General features: G+C 31.7%; 1 protein-coding gene across 1 annotated transcript in view; it reads left to right on the top strand.

Annotated features, from left to right (window-relative positions):
* The window catches only part of COL11A1 (collagen type XI alpha 1 chain), a 214966-nt gene extending 197287 nt beyond the window's left edge, over positions 1-17679 (top strand). The window contains exons 58-67 of the mRNA XM_059927069.1: positions 5292-5345; positions 6241-6348; positions 6841-6894; positions 6999-7034; positions 7129-7182; positions 8692-8941; positions 11613-11725; positions 13178-13246; positions 15396-15629; positions 16881-17679. Of these exons, the coding sequence (XP_059783052.1) occupies positions 5292-5345; positions 6241-6348; positions 6841-6894; positions 6999-7034; positions 7129-7182; positions 8692-8941; positions 11613-11725; positions 13178-13246; positions 15396-15629; positions 16881-17027 (1119 nt within the window). The 3' untranslated portion in view covers positions 17028-17679. The remainder of the gene's footprint in view (positions 1-5291; positions 5346-6240; positions 6349-6840; positions 6895-6998; positions 7035-7128; positions 7183-8691; positions 8942-11612; positions 11726-13177; positions 13247-15395; positions 15630-16880) is intronic.
* The last annotated feature ends 798 nt before the right edge of the window (positions 17680-18477 follow it).

The raw sequence follows: 18477 nt of genomic DNA, 5'->3' as shown, positions 1-18477 counted from the left end.
AAAAATACTTCACCTTAATATCACCCTAAAATTTGCCAAAGATTTTTTTTCTTGTTATTTCAGATTTTTCCAATAAGTATTCTGACCTTTCTCCAGATGAAATAAAAAGCATCAAGCTGGAGACTTCCTTCAGCTAATATTAAAAATAAAACCATCAGACATACCACCTGATTCTGGCTTGCAAATGTTTATATTTCTGAATCTTAGGTAAATGTGGGTTTACAGAGCAAGGAGCTAAATAAACAACTCACATCCTTTTCCGCAGTGAAATGAAAAGCATCAGAATTGAGCAACATGGGTGCCATTTCTGTCTCTGGCTGCTTGTTTTATCAGAGAGTACTTAGAATGCAAACCTATTGTAGCTTTTTCATACCATCAAATAGTTTGATTGTGCTGTCTAATTTTAATGAAAATGCTACTTGGGCTACAGGAGATGAGGATTGGTGGAGAAATCATCTTCAGGATGCATTTTATGGCAATTTAATGAACTTTTCAGCTCAGCTAAGAAATACTGGTACTTATTTTAGTAGGCAATTTTGTATTAGAGCGAGAAGTAGCATATCGTGATTACTGGTTAAGGTCATCACCCACCTCTCAACCCAAGAGCCCTGGTTTCAAAAATGAGCACTACCACCTGCTTGCTGAATAAGTTTTAAGTAAGTTATTCAATTTTTTTAAGCCTTAGGTTTCTCATCTGTAAAATGAGAATTTGAATAGCATAGATCTTATGGGATATTATGAAGTTAAAATGAATTAAATGGGGATATTAATATCTTTTACCCCATGGTGTTCTTATGTTAATTAGATGAGCTATTTCTAAAAAACAAAACAAACAAACAAAAAAAACAACTTAGACCATTTTCTATATAAGTAACAGTTTAACAACTTTATATTAACCTTTGGATTAGAAATTCTTTGGGCTAGAGTGAAACAAACACCAGTTAAAACTCTTAAGATGATATTTGGTGTCTGACCACTCTATATGATCAGCTCTACTAGAGTTTAGATATGGTACAATATTTACTTTTTACTTCAATATTTCTCATGGCAAAAATTAAACTTCTACATATGCATCAATTTTATATACAGATAAATATTCAGAATCATCATATGGAACTGAGAATAAAACAGTACATGTGAAATCTAAAAAAAAGCTAAGGACAACGATGAGATTGTATAAAGAATTTTATTTGAGGATTTTTAAAGTTGAACTGCTGGGGTGGTTTTTTTTTTAGGAAATAGCAAAAATCAGATGGGAATAAAATTGAGTGTTTTAAAGAGAACAGTAATGGTTGCTACATTCTCTCCTCTGCTGCTTAGTCAAAATAAGCAAGATTTAATCATTTTAAATTAATTTTTATTTTATTTTTTGAAGGCACAATTAGCATCTACTTTAGTTTTAAGCTTTTATTTTGTTTTGTTTCATAATCTTTCATTTTAAGAACCTATTTGTTCCAATGTAGCTGAAAAATTGTTCAGTATTTATCTTCAGACAAGTTTACCTTACTATTATCATACATTAATTCTTTTCACACACTGATAAGTAAAATATCTGATAACATTATTTGTTAAACCATAAGTGCGTGAATAAATGGTAGGATGGGTTACTGAATTATATTTTGATTTTTTAAATGCTACATTTAACTTATCTGTAAACAGGTTTGAGATGAGTAGCATTCCATAATGATTAAGCAGGTTTAAACTACAAAGCATTTGTCTTTCACCAAATTAAATGTTATTTTACAATACTACATTCTAAATAAACAGTAGGATCTGCATTTTCTTTAAACTTCAACGCATTAGAATTTTGAGATGCATTTCAAAGCAAATATTCTGTACAGCATAATACAGCAGGGGAACATATTTGTGTATTCTAGACACTTAAGAATGTATCATCCCTGTTTTCCTTTTCACTTTATTACTTATGAATTATGTATTTCCCTAGGGTTTTTCAGTTTACAATATCCTAAGAGGAAATAGAAAATATGTATACCTGAAATAATATTTTTATATGCAGAGTTGATATTTTTGATATGGTCCAGGTTCAGAGGGTTATTTATAACTGCTATCAACATCATAGCTTTACCAATTTCTATTTCTAACTGATGAAAATGATAATAAACTGATTTTGCTTGGCTAATGCCTCCTTAGATATAGTTCACAATTTCATGAGATTATTAGCTTAGAGGAATTAACACTATTTTCCTTTAACTCCTTCCTGAATAATATTTATAGAAATGATTTTAAATGCATTACAAACACAAAAAATGTCTAGTATGTTTCCCATTACCCCGGAGCAATTACAATCTGCAGTATTTCTTCCTTTTTGCCATTTTAGCTTTTACTATTAGAATGTGATGAGAAAGCTGATTGATAACTATCTGTGGCATATCAGAAACAAATAACAATCATTTACATTACACTTCACTATATGCAGTACTTTTGTAAGCCTGGTTTTTCTTTCATTATCACGATTCTCTGACACAGTTATTATTAGAACACTTTTATAAATAAAGCTCTGAGATAAAAAGGAACAGACCTAAGATTACCCAGCTAATGAGTGGTAGACCTGAGACGCTGAATGAAGCAGTGTTTGGAATATTGATGCCCAGCAAACGACATTCCTATTAGTTCTCCCACTTAACAGCAAAATTTCTGTAAAGTGTATCGCATACCAGAAAGAGTTTGTAAGTAAAATAAGAAGTAAAGAAAGAAAAAAAATCTGGCCTTTTTAATAGTTTTGTGTTTTCAATCTAAAGAATGTATTTACTTTTAACTGACATATGTCAATTTTAACCAATATTTTTAAATGGTTTCTGCTACTGATACAGGTATATGGTTCTTTCATGCAATTACATATTTATTAGAACAATTTTTTCATGCTTTTTTATGCCCCCTTGTTCTAACATATAGAACGTTTGGCATCTATCCTGATGGTCACATGACCGCAAGGAATTATTTTATTATTTCTATTACTCATTTATATTATCCCTTTAAAATTGTGCTATCATGCAACATTATTTTCCTAACCAATAATTCACCAAACCTTTCTGATGAGATGAGAAAAAAGTAGATGCAAAATATACTTACTTAATTTTAAAATTATTAAGCTAGTAATACTAAATAGGTAATGTTTTTATTTTAAAATAAATGACATCCTTTATGCTGTTCTGATTTTCATATTGATTTAACAGATTTGGGACTTAATGCCACAGAGCCATGTTTCTCAGACCTTAATGAGTAACAAACCTGTGAAACAGATTTCTGGTCTCTAACTCTAGAATTTCAGATTCAGTTAGTCTGGATGATGCCTGTGAATTTGCTTTGTTAATATGTTCACAATGATCACATGATGCTAAGGCTGCTGGTCTGAGGGTCACACTTTGAGATCATCCACTCTGATATAGTGTTAGCAAATGAGATGAAAGTCCAGTGTTAAAACCTAGCCTTAGAATATTCCTGAAAGTAAATTTGGTAATTTCTTTGTAGTCTCCTTTTTGTCTACAAGAGGTTTAACAAAGTGACATGATTGTTTATATTTATACAAAAGAGAATCTAAACTGAATTGATATAAACTTACATCTGAGGATTAATCATTTTCTTCTTACTAGAATATTATTAGGCACATTTACATTTAAATTACACATAACTTCTACAAAAATAATTTATCTATTGTCAATAGAATGATGTAGGGAAATTGTTCACTTTTATATCAATACTTATAGAATTTCAAATTCATTCATGAATTAAAACAAATATAAATATTTCTGATAACAGTCCAAAATACTATTGATACACAGGACTAACTTATACTAACATTATTCTTACCTTCCTCTGATATTAAGGACTTCAGTTTGAGGAGTAAACTTGAGAAACTAAGGAATGGAAAGCGCTCATCTACACAATCTCACAGTAGCCCCTTGAGACAGGAATTATAATCCTTGGTTTACAGATGAGAGAACTGAGGTTCTCTTTGGTTAGCTAATTTAAATTGCTGATAAGAGAAGCTGGCTTCTACCCCAAGTCTATTGTATTCTGAACCCATACTTTTTAAATTACATCATGCTTCTTGGATTAGATCCATGGCTTTTAATATATTAAATTCACAGAAATGATGGACTGAGACTCAATGTGCTCTTTCACACTGAAGACTCAAAAGTGTCTAGGTAGAGGGGAAAAAATTACTTGTGGCAGCCTTGCGGAACATACTATAGTAAAGACTAATCATATAGCTTGGTAAAAATTAAAACAATTTGATTACTAAGTGCCATGTTAAAATCATTATTAAAATTATAATTCAAATAGTTCAATTCAGTCTATATAATTCAAACTCATAGAGAAAACTCATATTTTGTCTTTGTTTCTTGATGCGGTACTTGTAGGCAGTAGTGACTCGTGTGGTGGTATTATCTGGGCCCTGGTTTCATCAGTCACATACTTACAAACCAACTGTCAGTTACATTTTTTCTGACAGAATCTGTTGCCTGCATAGCAACTTTTTGTAATTTCAGAATAAGGATCTTATTTTGTGTTGCCTTCAATTTGGAGTACACTAGTTTTTATATTTAAAAGTCTGTTTAAAATTCATCATTATGAATATTTTCATGAGTAAGGACCAAGACTAAGAGTTAGTTGCTAAAATCATGCGATAATTTTCATTAAAATATAATTTAGCCTAAATGGATAAAGGCCTTATCCTTGGATTATAAAAAGGGTTAAATAATTAAAATACAGGTCCGATAATATGAGAAAAGTAAATTATCTTATCATTACATTTACAAATCATTTAGTTAAGAGATTCAATTCAGAAATTACAGCTAAAAATAGTATCTTGGGAGTTTATTTAGGAAAAATGATTAACAATGGTCAGTTGACTGTCAAAAGTTTATTGAGGTTTTTTGTTTAAATTTTACTGGAAATATTGTAACCGTTGAATGTGAGTTTAACAGAGAAATATTCGATTAAATGAATGTATAACTTGGAAACTTCTTCTTCTAAAATTAGTGTAATTAAAAATGCATCTTTTCTTTCAACTGAAAAACCATATAAATCATGCCCTATTTCTAACTTCATATTTATTTAATCAAACTTATCAATATTATGTTCTATTATTATGGTTAACTGTCAAACTGTGGAGTTATAGACACATAAAATTATTTAGAATCCTGAAAAATAAACAGTGGTCATTATTAGTTATTTTGAACCCTATCATATTATCAAAACCAACTTGCCCAGTGGATAGTAATATGATTCTCTAATTTGTAACTACTCTATGTATGTTTATTATTTAGGGACCTCCTGGCTTACCTGGTCTCAAAGGTGACCCTGGCTCCAAGGGTGAGAAGGTGAGAGTAAAAGAATGTGTTATTACAATGTTGATTTCTTAATAGCAGAAACAATAATGTTGCAGACTAATATCACTCAAAAGGAAATTTCAAGGAATACCTTTGTCATCCTAACCAAGGAAAAAGTTATCAGTCCTTAGCTTCCAAGATGAATTCAGAAAAGAGAAAATATACAAAGTAATAGTGAAAAATGTACCAGAATTCAGTGTTAAAATTCTCAATGTTCCTTTGTAGGAACCATATGGAGAAAGCATATGGTTATACTAAAATAACTATTCAGAAAATAAATAGATAGAATAACAAAATGGTAATTTTTTATGTTTTTAAACATGAAAATAAAAAATTTAAACTAGACTATCTTTCAGATGGTGATTTGAAAGATATGTATGCTCTGTTGCATCAAATAATTAAAGAAAATAAAACATTTTTAGGATGGCATTAATATTTTTAAAACTACTTTTAAATCTTTAAATGTTTCTTAGATGCTGCAAAATTTGTGAAGGATAGAAATCATTTTATATAAAATAAGATGCTTTTTAAAATAATGAATTTTCAGTTGTTTGTTTCACCAATATTATAGGTAGTCATTATTAGTCTTTTAGTTGAAGGAATTCCCTTTAAGTAAATGTAACACTGAAGGGGATATTTTTAGAAAAAATTTTCTCAATAATATTCCCAACCCTTAATAAAGGTCTCACTTAATGTAATCACTAAATGATCCTGTTAGGTGAGGGGAAAGAGGTTCTTAATCCTATATTTCATTCAGAAAGGGTTAAAGTTTTTATCTAATTTTTTACTCTTATGTTTCATAAATTTAATATGCAATTATTTTATGACTATAATTTAATATATGTTTGTAATTTATATATTGTTAAAATTTCTTTACCTTTCAAAGGGACATCCTGGTTTAATTGGCCTGATTGGTCCTCCAGGAGAACAAGGTGAAAAGGGTGACAGAGGACTCCCTGGAACTCAAGGCTCTACAGGAGCAAAAGGGGATGGAGTGAGTAAAGATATAAATTATTTTCCTACTCCTTTCCAATCATACACTCACACACCTGCAGACATTCCTTTAAACATGACCTAGGAAGTGATTTAGAGCATCTTAATCTCCTTAAGTCAATGGTGTTTGCAAAAAGAAATTTATTTAACCTTAGAGTAAATAAATAAAAATATGACTTAAGTTAGAAACCATAAAAATTATAGTTCAATATTTAATTACACAAACATTTATTGAATCCCCAACACATACAAATCATTATTCTGAAGGCTGCAGGAATGTAAAGACATATGTGTAGAGAGGGAGACATTGCAGCAAATTGGACAAAAATACAGCTCATCTTGCAAAAGTTATTTCTCAGGTTCACAATGGAAAATTTTAGGCCATTCTTATGTACTTTTGCATTGTCTAAATTTTGCAATGTGTGTTGTTATGCAACATATGAAAATGGAATCGCTGAGAAAAACTCTTTAATTTGGATGATTCTCTCTGTAGGGTATTCCAGGCCCTGCTGGTCCCATAGGTCCACCTGGTCCTCCAGGCTTACCAGTAAGTACAAAACAAAAGAATTTTATAAAGTAAACTTAAAAATATACCAAAGAGATGCACATGCTCCAGATTTTTATGTGTACTTTTGCCTTTGCATTTTCCAGGGTCCTCAAGGTCCAAAGGGTACCAAAGGCTCTACTGTAAGTACCTTTCTCTTTGGCATCTAAATTTTTCAGTGACACCTACTCAAATGCCTTGTTCTCTATTTATGTTGTTCCTTATTCTTTCTAACAGGGACCTGCTGGCCAGAAGGGTGACAGTGGTCTTCCAGGGCCTCCTGGGCCTCCGGTAAGTGCATGGTAAAAAGCGTGATATTCTGACAGTAAGCACCCTGAGACTGCCAGTGATTTCTCTGAATTTATAAGAAGGATGAAAAAGCATATTCTGTCAAAGTGCTGATTTTCTAGGAAATAGCAACTACTTTAATTAAGTACTCAGGTCTACATGCCAACACTTGTCTTTTAATTGGCTTTGCTCTTTGAATGTAAAGATACCTTAACTATTATAATAATCTTGCTTTTATTAGTTTTTCAAGAAAATCATGTATTTTTCATGTCACATTTTCATGAAAGCAACTGGTTGTATGCCACAAAGATACATTAATACCTGACTAGGAATAAAAACAAAAGTTCAGATGCTTGACATTTTTTTCCTACTGCATATAATGATAATAATAAAAGCAATGATAATAGCTACCACTTTTTAGCACTGACATTTTCCAGGCTTCACACCATGTGAAAAAATTTGAGGCTTCCTTCTTGAACTTGTTTCCAAGTTATATATGTATTAGTTTGCTAGGATGGCAATAACAAAGTACCACAAACTACATGGCTCAAATAATAGAAATGTATTATCTAATAGTTCTAGAAGCCAGAAGTCTTAGATCAAAGTGTCAGCTGCATTGGTCTCTTCTGAGGGGTGTGGGGTAAACATCTGTTTTAGACCTCTCTCCTTGGCTTGTAGATGGCTCTCTTCTCCTTGTGTCTCCTCACATGGTCTTCTGTCTATGTGTATCTCTGTGCCCAGATTTTTTTATTTTAGAAGGATACCGGTCGTATTGGAGGAGGACCCACCCTTATGCCCTCATTTCACTGTATTAATTATATCTACAGCCACCTCATTTCTAAATAAGGTCTTCCTCTGAGTTACTGTGGCTTAGGACTTCCATGTATGAATTTTTGTGGGGCACAGTTCAATCCATAACAATATGGATTAACTATTTGGTGTAGTTATACTCTTACACATATGTAAATTCAAGTCTGATTGCACTTCTTTTAATTTTGTTTATTTATAAAGTTATAGATGTTTGGAACCAGCTAATGTGTATTTTTAAACTTGATATGAATTATTTTCAAGCACAATAGACAACTCATTATATAGCACATGAACTTTAAATTGTTGTTTTAAGCCTCAGAGATTAAAATCTAGTTGCAGAGATAGGACATGTAAATGAGGACTAATTAATAAATAAGAAAGTAATGGATATAACATATGTACACACAAATCTGTGCTATGTTACATGTATATAAAAAGGTCCAGAAATCATCTGAATTTTGTGCCTACCTCAATATCTCCACTAGATTCTTTTTAAAAGAATTCACAAAGTTTATATATATAGAGATATATGTACATAATACATGTATTTTAGCAATTAGAGAAAACATTGAAAATAGGGAAAACAGTGAAAAGTTAAACAAACTATAAGTTCTTATAACAATAACATAAACAGTAATAACTAATATCTGCAGAATATTTTACCTTAGGAAACAGTTACATGCACATCCATCTCTTTTACAGGGTCCACCGGGTGAAGTCATACAGCCTTTACCAATCTTGTCACCCAAAAAAACAAGAAGGCATACAGAAAGCATGCAATCAGATGCAGGTGATAATATTCTGGATTACACTGATGGAATGGAGGAAATATTTGGTTCCCTCAATTCCTTGAAACAAGACATTGAGCATATGAAGTTTCCAGTGGGTACACAGACCAACCCAGCCCGAACTTGCAAAGATCTGCAACTCAGCCATCCTGACTTCCCAGATGGTATGTTAATAATACACGACCAAGCAAATGTACTGAGCCTCTAAGTTACCAAGGTGCATTGTCAGCTCATTAATTCTAGTTAAATGTTTAATATAGTCTCTAAATAAAACGAGAGTGAACGATTATTAATTCCAATCTTGTAGACAGAAAAAGTCATTTACACTGTAAAACAAGGTCTGCTCTGGAAAATCTTTGTCTTGTTAAGCAAGGTTTCATTAAATTATGACAAGTTCATTTTGGATGATTATAGATAACACAAATGTAATTTGCCTTGTAATAACCATCACAGAATGGGTTTGATGTGTGTACACATATGTGCATGTTACTATATTTATATCCTATATCCTAACTTACTTTTCATTACTGATTAAATAGCATAACTGAATCAGATGTGACCTATCAGTTTAGCAATGATTTGATGAACAGAATATTTACAAATGAGGATAGTTTGAGGCAAAAATTTATTTCACTGATCCATGAATAACCAGAACAACTGTGAACAATTTATTTGTAATAATAATCAGGATAATTTTTATACCTATTATTTGACAAAACTTTTACATACCATTCTGAGAAGGAAACAGTTCCAAGTATCCTAAGTTAAGTGACTAACTCACACAATACTAAACTAACAAGGGGCAGATCTATATCTGATTTTAAGTCTCCCACTTTATGTGGAAATACTTTGCCACTCTGTTTACTTGTGGGACTACATTATTTCCCACTATCGATCATATAATGATTGTTGTAACTGAGATCTAAATAACTCAGTATAGATAGAAAAGTTTCACGCAATTCAGGAAGAGACATTTTTTATGACAAAGAATGTCTTAAAATCTCCTATCTTAATCAAGCACAGCCTGTTAAAAGGAAAACACAGGTAATTATTAAGGGTGCTTTACAAACTGCTATCAAATATATTCAAATTTATAATATATTTATTTGAAAAAGATACATTTAGTTTCATGTTAATTCAGTGATTTATAAGGAGAATGACCCAAACTTCTGATCTAGCTAATATAATCATACATATGCGACTGAAAATCAAATGTAAAAGATGACAGCGTGTACTGACAACATAAAACAATGTGTGATTAATCAGAACCTGAGCAGTCAAGAAAAAAATTTTGTAAATTTTGGGGATGGAAAGCTCACTATGGACTATAGTTCCCTATGATTTCCATACATTAACTAGCTTTATTAATTCTTTAATTACTTAAATTTTAATTAATTACAATTAAATATTTATTTATTAACTTATTGGTGCCAGGCACTGTTATTCATGCAGAGATTCACAGATAAATAGAAAGAATAATGCCCTCGGGCTACTATTGTGTAATGATGGAGACAGGTAAACCATAAGTATTTATAATAGCAAATTATGACAGATACAGATTTCCTCTGCTATCCAAAATTAGAGGGTTCCTATGAAATCTTTTGCAAGCTGAAATGGCATGAAGCCATAAAGGTATATTAGTAATTAAGTATATGTTATTTGTAAGAATATTTAGTAACAATGTTGACTGAATAAGACAAGATAAAAATAATGCTTACCATATAATTCAAAATTATATATTCTTTAAAGCCCTAAGAAATATCAAAGATTAAGAGTGGCTATTCCAGTTGGTAAAATCTTTGATGATTTTTATTTTCTTTTATAAATTTTTCCTGTGAATTTCAATTTGTCCCAGATGTGAATTTATTAGTGGCGTGATCAGAAAAAGTGTAAATTTTTTTGTTAAAGAATTTATTTCAAAAAGCAAACTGGCATTGGATTTTCAGGAGTTCCAGTACTAAGCTAAGCAGTTGGAGCTTTTAAGTTGTTCATAGTTCGCAATCAGTGGATTGACATAATTCAAATTAATATTTGAAATGAAGTGGCAGCATGAAAAATGGTAGGAAGAAAGCAAAGTAATCATCACATGTATATCAAGTCTGTCTCGCAATAATTCTTGCTTAATAAAAGCCCCATTGTCTATTACTTAAGGGATAACTTTTTGTCAACCCCACTACTTACCATCTTTACTCACCTAACACCAAATTAATCGTCATGATAAAATTTGTTCTGTACCATTTAGATGATAGAATTAATAGCAAACTGCATTTAAATATATAAAATAGACTTTCTTCTTAGGAGCCCATTCAAAGGGGGAGTACACTTACTGCATGAAGTTTTTCCTGTAAAGTAATGCAAAAGTATGATACTTGAGGCTAAGTGGATACTCTCACCTCCATCATTACAGATAAATAAATCAAGGAAAAATATATTGATTATTATGCTCAGATTACTTAAGTAGTAAATAATACATATGGTATTTAGAGTCAGGTATATCTCATCCCAATGTACTTGCAATTTATTACACATGGATAAGAGAATGTTAATATTTGAGGAGGTGGCATTTAAGCCGAAACCTAAAAGTAATAGGCATGCTAAGATTAAAAAAAAAGGATGTTCCAGGCAGAGCGTATGGGAGCATTTGGCAAAGACAAAGGGTTGCTCTTTAAGTATTCAAACGTACCTCAATATGACCAAAAACATAAAAGTGATTCATGTGGAAAAAGATGAATGAATATTCATTTTTCCTTATTTCTCTAATAAAATTTGGTATATAATGTATTCAGTTTTTGGTATAAATGTATTTGTATATGACATATTTTTTCCTACTTCCAGGTGAATATTGGATTGATCCTAACCAAGGTTGCTCAGGAGATTCCTTCAAAGTTTACTGTAATTTCACGTCTGGTGGTGAGACTTGCATTTATCCAGACAGAAAGTCAGAGGGCGTAAGTACCAATCTGTTTTGGTGGTGACTGTTGACAGTTCCTGCCATGTTTTTGCAATATTGAACTAAACAGGAAAATTATACTGTCATATTTTCATTTATCTGCTTTTCTTACAGGGTAATTAGAGCATTTCATTTGCATAAATATGAATAAGACACCAAAGTGACACACAGAGTTGACAAATACTTCTTTTCTTATTTTTTACCCAGATGTATTCTTTATGCACCTGTTTGCTCTCTAAAATTCTATGGCTTTCCATGACACAGCACAGCTGATTCTCAGATTTTAGTGCATGTGTAGTATTTCTTTCCAATTACCACGTGGTAGAACTCACAGCTGTATATTATGCTCAAAATACACAATTTTATAAAGAATGATTCTTTCACATAAAATAAGAGTATTCTCTGCACTTTTGTACGTTTTAAATGTTTAGTCTCTTCAAACACGTTCCTTGATTTTCACCTAGCAGTATTAATACATGTGAGTTCTATCTTTAAAGCTACAGGCAAATTATTAATGTAAGGAACGATTTTTCACTAGCATAATTACATTCTCCAAACATTTTATAGGTGGGAAATTTTGACTTTATTTGTATTGTTTTAGTAAATCACATTCTTCTTAGGAAGTGGAGTAGGCATGCAGAGGCACGGAAACTCCTTAAGATGAAACAAGTAGCTTTAAGTGTGACTGATCTCTTTAGGAGAGACATTTAGTTTGTAAGTGAAGGATGGGTAGTAGGGGCAGGAGACAAAGCAACTTCTGTTTCCCAACCACACTTTGCATTTGGGGAAGTAGAATAAAGCTCCTCTAGCCCACAAAGAAATGTGGGAAAATGGAAATGCCTCCCCTTACAGGATTACTCAAATTCCCTATAGTGAGGCCTATATACCTAGTGAAGCTTATAGACCTTTATTTTTGCTGATCTTTGTAAAGCAAAACAATAAATTCAGATCTATAAAAGATTCTAAGCATTCTCCCCAGCAGGGAATAATGGGCTTGCTTCCTGCCAATGACTTTTCCATAACATCCCGCCCTGAGTTACTAGCTGGATGCTTCAGGATGCCTCCCTTGGCTGTGAAATACTCACGGTATCTGCCTTGATGGAAGATGCCAGCTGGCATTGTGAGGGTTTCCTTTGTAAGGTGTTACCTAAGAGTTCCACCCATGTCCCCTACAGCCAACCCTTAGTATGCCTTTACCAAGTTATTTCCCACCCCCTTCTTTTTGAGCAATTAAAGAAAACAGGGAAAAAAAATGACTCAGTCTTCACTAAATTGGAATTCACAAGCTCTATCTCAAATTTTGCTCTTTATCTCATTTTGTATAATCCAAGGTAGACCATTTTAAAAACTCTTTAGCATCCTAGTCTTACTGAAAATTACTGATATATACATAAACAATACTGTTCATAATTTTAACCTACTTTCTAATTCTCCTGTTCCTTTGCAACAGGTAAGAATTTCATCATGGCCAAAGGAGAAACCAAGAAGCTGGTTTAGTGAATTTAAGAGAGGAAAACTGGTATGTTATTACCTCAGCATGAAGTGGTTTATTTTGAACCTCGTACATAATACAAGTTCAAATTATATAATCTCTAGACCCTTACTGTGAAAGTCTAAGTTATAAAAAGCAGGATTCCATGTATTCCCTAGTTTGCTCTATCTAAATCTTAGACCACTTTGTGTTTTTTTTGTTTTTTTTAATTTTTATTGGAGTATAGCTGCTTTACAATGTTGTGTCAGTTTCTACTGCACAGCAAAGTGAATCAGCTATACGTATACATATATCCCCTCTTTTTTGGATTTCCTTCCCATTTAGGTCACCACAGAGCACTGAGTAGAGTTCCCTGTGCTATACAGTAGGTTCTCATAGTTATCTATTGTATACATAGTATCAGTAGTGTATATATGTCAGTTCCAATCTCCCAATTCCTCCCACCTCCCTCTTAGACCACTTTGGTATTTTAGAGTGAAGTCTAAAATTTTTGTATCAAAATAAATGGAAATATATTAAATTTACTAAAATATTAAGATCAAATAAAGTATGCATTTCCCTAAGTACCTGAGATAGATACCATAAAAATGGATTATGTTAGAAATATCAGATGTAGAAAATATAATGTCTATTTAGTATCTCTGACCCTATTTCATTTTCGCTATACTTGAAAACTAATTTATTCTTTGTTTGCAATTTCAGTAAGAACTTTTGGAATGTGAAATGTTTTTTCCGATAGTTACATCTGGAAATAAAGTTAACTGACTGACCTGACCTTTTATGTATTGTAGCACAAGTTTACTTAAAGATTTCCATACAATTACCAGTTCGTGATCAATCATTTTATAGAGATTTTAAGATTGGATGCCAAAACTAAATTTGCATTTAAAAGCTGTTTAAAAATATATTTGTGTTTAAAATGTTAATTATAATGTATTTAAATGAACGTTTTTCAGTTATTCAGATAATTATTCAATAGTTTAACGTTCTTTAAAAAAGGTATTATTTTCCATTGATGACTATTTACACAGTTATTATCCTATAAGAACCTACACATATTAGTGAAGTTCTCCACTTGACATAACTGTCTAGTTCAGTCTTCCAATCACATATTAAATATCCATGTTACATTTGTATCTTTGTATGAGATAAAGATACATGCACAGATAGAACTCTGTGTGTGGTTTTATTTTTTGCTGTTTTGTTTTGTTTTCCTTAGAGTGGATTTCCCAGTTGTTGTTTTTCTTTTCTCCAACCTCTCAAGGATCCTCATCATCTGAACTGTTTATCAGTAAGAATTAAGTAAAATCAACAAAAAGGAGGAAAGTCACAGATAACTGCCTTTATATTGAGTGAATCTATAATCTGGGTGAATTTCTTAATTTTTTTTAAAATATAGGTTTATGTTTCAGCTGATCCCAGATACTTTATTTATATCCAATAAAACAAATTATGAGCTTGACAAATGAGTTCTTAATAATTTGCAATTAAGACTGTTTTCCTGCTCTAAATACAAAATAAGTATTTCCTGACAATAAATATTCACTTGCATGTCTTGGGCAATATGCTTGGTGCTGGTGATACAATGATGAATTTAAGTACATCATCTATGAACAGACAAACAAGCAGGTCTGTGCTGAAAATTAGAAGACCAAAAACCTCTTTGAAGACTGTGCCGCCAAAATGAAAAATTCAGGAACATGTTGAAAAATTTGTCACGTAGATACATTAGGAAAATAGATGAAATCAAACAACATAAAAATAGTTAACCTTTGCATTGCACTGAGATTCCTCAGTTTTCATTTTTACTATATTACCACTCTATTATTTAAAAAGATACACAAATAGAATGAAAGATTTCTTGGAAACAAAGGTATTTTTTGTAATACTTACTGACTGATTAGGAAAATGAAGTATATATAGAAGTAAAGTGATTTTTTTCCAAAATAAGTATTGCTGACTGTACCTAAGGTGGGAATACATCCTGATTTCATAAAGTCCTCTATCTGGGTCTTCTGACTCTCAATGCATACTTTCTTTCATTAAGTGAAAATGGGTCTGTTGATGCATCCACATGCTTCTGGGGTCACAGTTCACTGTTGACAGTGATTTTATCCTTTTATAACAGAAAAGAGGAGAAGAGTCTTTATGTGTCTCTTTATTCTCTTATTCCCAGCTTTCATATTTAGATGTGGAAGGCAATTCCATTAATATGGTGCAAATGACATTCCTGAAACTGCTGACTGCTTCTGCTCGGCAAAATTTCACCTACAGCTGTCATCAGTCAGCAGCCTGGTACGATGTGTCATCAGGAAGCTATGACAAAGCACTTCGGTTCCTGGGATCGAATGATGAGGAGATGTCTTATGACAACAACCCTTACATCAAAGCCTTATATGATGGCTGTGCGGTGAGTATAATCTCTGCTTGCCTTCTTTCACAGAGGTGAGAAGCAGTGTGTAACCATTCCACTTTGGCCCTAAGTCAGATTTCTCTCATGAAGTGGGTGTCAATTGTTATTAAGGTTTGATGCTTAACACTGACATATTAAAGTACAGTATATTAGAGACCACTAATATTCACACACAAACACACACAGAGACACAGAAACTCTGAAACATATGTATAGACACATTTTTAAAGTCATAACAGAAGGTAGTCTTGGATCATATGTTATTTTTATGGAATTATTCCTGATATTTGAATACTATTACAGCTAGATACTCCTGAAATGAAAAAAAAAAGAAAAAATCAAGAGCCTTATTTCATTTGCCTCCTTAATTCATCACTCTAAAATGATAGATAAAGGAATCATCATTATACTGTTTATACCATGGATAATTCTTACCCCTGTATTTTGCTTATAGGGGCATGCTTATTGGTACTATGTTACAACAATTTAGACAGTTATTATCATTTTGTTATTTTTATCCTCTGGAACTGTCTTTCTCACACATGGTAATTTCGTAAGAGCAAATGACCAATAGAGCATCCTAAAAAGCTTGTTGTCTTAGCTGATGAGTGAAGAGAAGTCACAATTACAAATAAACAAAGTAAGTAGGTTACACATAGATCAAAGAAGAGACCATAATGCATGTAAAAGGAGAAAGGGTTTAGGATTTCCCAATATAATGTATTGATAATTATTCATAAAATTAATACATAGCAATAGAAATGCTTCAACTTTAGACTTCTTGCATTATAACTCCTATACTGCGTTCAAATTTTTCTTAGCAAATTTGTCTATGTGTGTGTGTATATACATATATATTTATGTGTGTGTATATATACATATAAGAATTATTATAATAATGGTAAGGATATATTATTTATGTAAGGGTATGACCCGGTACCAATATCAGTTTTCATGTTAAAATGTATTTTTCAGTTCAGTAAGATTCTCTCCAACTGTGCAGTATATTAGAGCATTATCTTGAGTAATTATGGCTAAGTATTAATTATGGTCAACTTTCAAAATTTAAAACTACATATGACATCAGTGATAACAAGAAGAGTTAATTACTACAAAGATAATGGCAAATTTGTTTTCCACTCTCTTCTTTCTTACCTTCTTACGTCCACTCAGAAGCTTAAGAAAGAATAACATATCTTAAAAATATAAAATGATTGTATAACTTTTTATTTCTGCTTAACTTTACAGTCCAGAAAAGGCTATGAAAAGACTGTGATTGAAATCAATACACCGAAAATTGACCAAGTGCCTATCGTTGATGTAATGATCAATGACTTTGGTGATCAGAATCAGAAGTTTGGATTTGAAGTTGGTCCTGTTTGTTTTCTTGGCTAAGATTAGGACAAAGAACATATGAAATCAACAGAAAATATACCTTGGTGCCACCAACCCATTTTATGCCACATGCAAGTTTTGAATAAGAATGGTGTAGAAAATAACTTGCTACATATATATGTACCAATTAGGAAATATCGATGCTCTTTTGGGAGCAGAATCACATGACAAAAGCTTTGAAAATCATAAAAATATAAGATAGTGTGGCTAAGATGGAAACAGGCCTTATTCTTGATTCCCAATTTTCATCTCTTCTTTTCCTATTTGGATTTCTTTGGTGCTGTAGAAAAAAAAAAGAGAAAAATATATATTCATAAAAGACATGGTGCTCATTCCCATCCATCAAGGATGTGCTAAAACAGTGTGTTTAATAAATTGTAATTATTTTATGTACAGTTCTATACTGTTATCTATGTGTCCATTTCCAAAACTTGCATGTGTCTCTGAATTCCATCTGACTCTAATTTTATGACAACTGCAGAACTATGATGGCAATAAATACATGTATCAAGAAAAAATAAAGTTGCAATTTCTGATGACTCTAATTCCCTTCCTTTGATGAATAATAAAATGCCTTTGTATATATTGATGTTGAAGAGTTCAATTATTTGATGTCGCCAACAAATTTCTCAGAGGGCAAAACCTGGAAGACTTTTGGAAGCACACTCCAATCAACGCTTCTCTACTGATCGTAATTTTGCTGAATTTCAGCCAAAAACATCATGCATTTTAATGCTTTATTCAACGCTATACCTCAATCTTTTTCTTTTCAGAGTCCAGGATTTCACAGGATACTTGTATACAAGGAAAATAAGCAAGTTTATATTTTTGGACAGGAAAATATGTATGAGAAGCTGTTTTAACAAATTGATGCCTCCATCAAACAGTCAATCAGATGTACTGTTTTTTTTACTACCTTATCTTATTGTTTTCAGTGTGCTTCAACCACTGAGGTTAATATTAAAAGATGGAAACTAAACAATTATTTATGAATTTGTTCAATGTTATATTTTTAATCAATTTCTTGAATTTGATTCTAAGTTGCATATTATAATAGTCTCCAAATATTATTTTACCTGCACCTGCCCAACAACTATTATTTCTTTTCTTTCAAGATAATATCATACATTATTTGACCTACCTAATTGCTAAATAACATATGGGTGGACTAACAGTGCTTGTTTTAAAAGTCATGCTTAGTAAAAACAATCAAAACATTTTTTTCCACTAAGGCATTTTCTTTCAGGTAGCTTGAAATAGCAGTAAAATTTAAAAATTACACTCTGAACTTTGTATCTATTTTAAGTAATATATGTAAGACTTGAAAATAAATGTTTTATTATTTCTTATATGAAGTGTTAATTCATAGCAGATTTCACTGGAACATTTTCAACTGATAATTTATCACAAAAGAACATACCTGTAATATTGAAATTAAAACGTGAACATT

This window comes from Balaenoptera ricei, chromosome 1 (assembly GCF_028023285.1).
Source record: "Balaenoptera ricei isolate mBalRic1 chromosome 1, mBalRic1.hap2, whole genome shotgun sequence".
Classification (NCBI taxonomy): Eukaryota; Metazoa; Chordata; class Mammalia; order Artiodactyla; family Balaenopteridae; genus Balaenoptera; species Balaenoptera ricei.
This window is presented reverse-complemented; position numbering and strand designations above follow the sequence as displayed.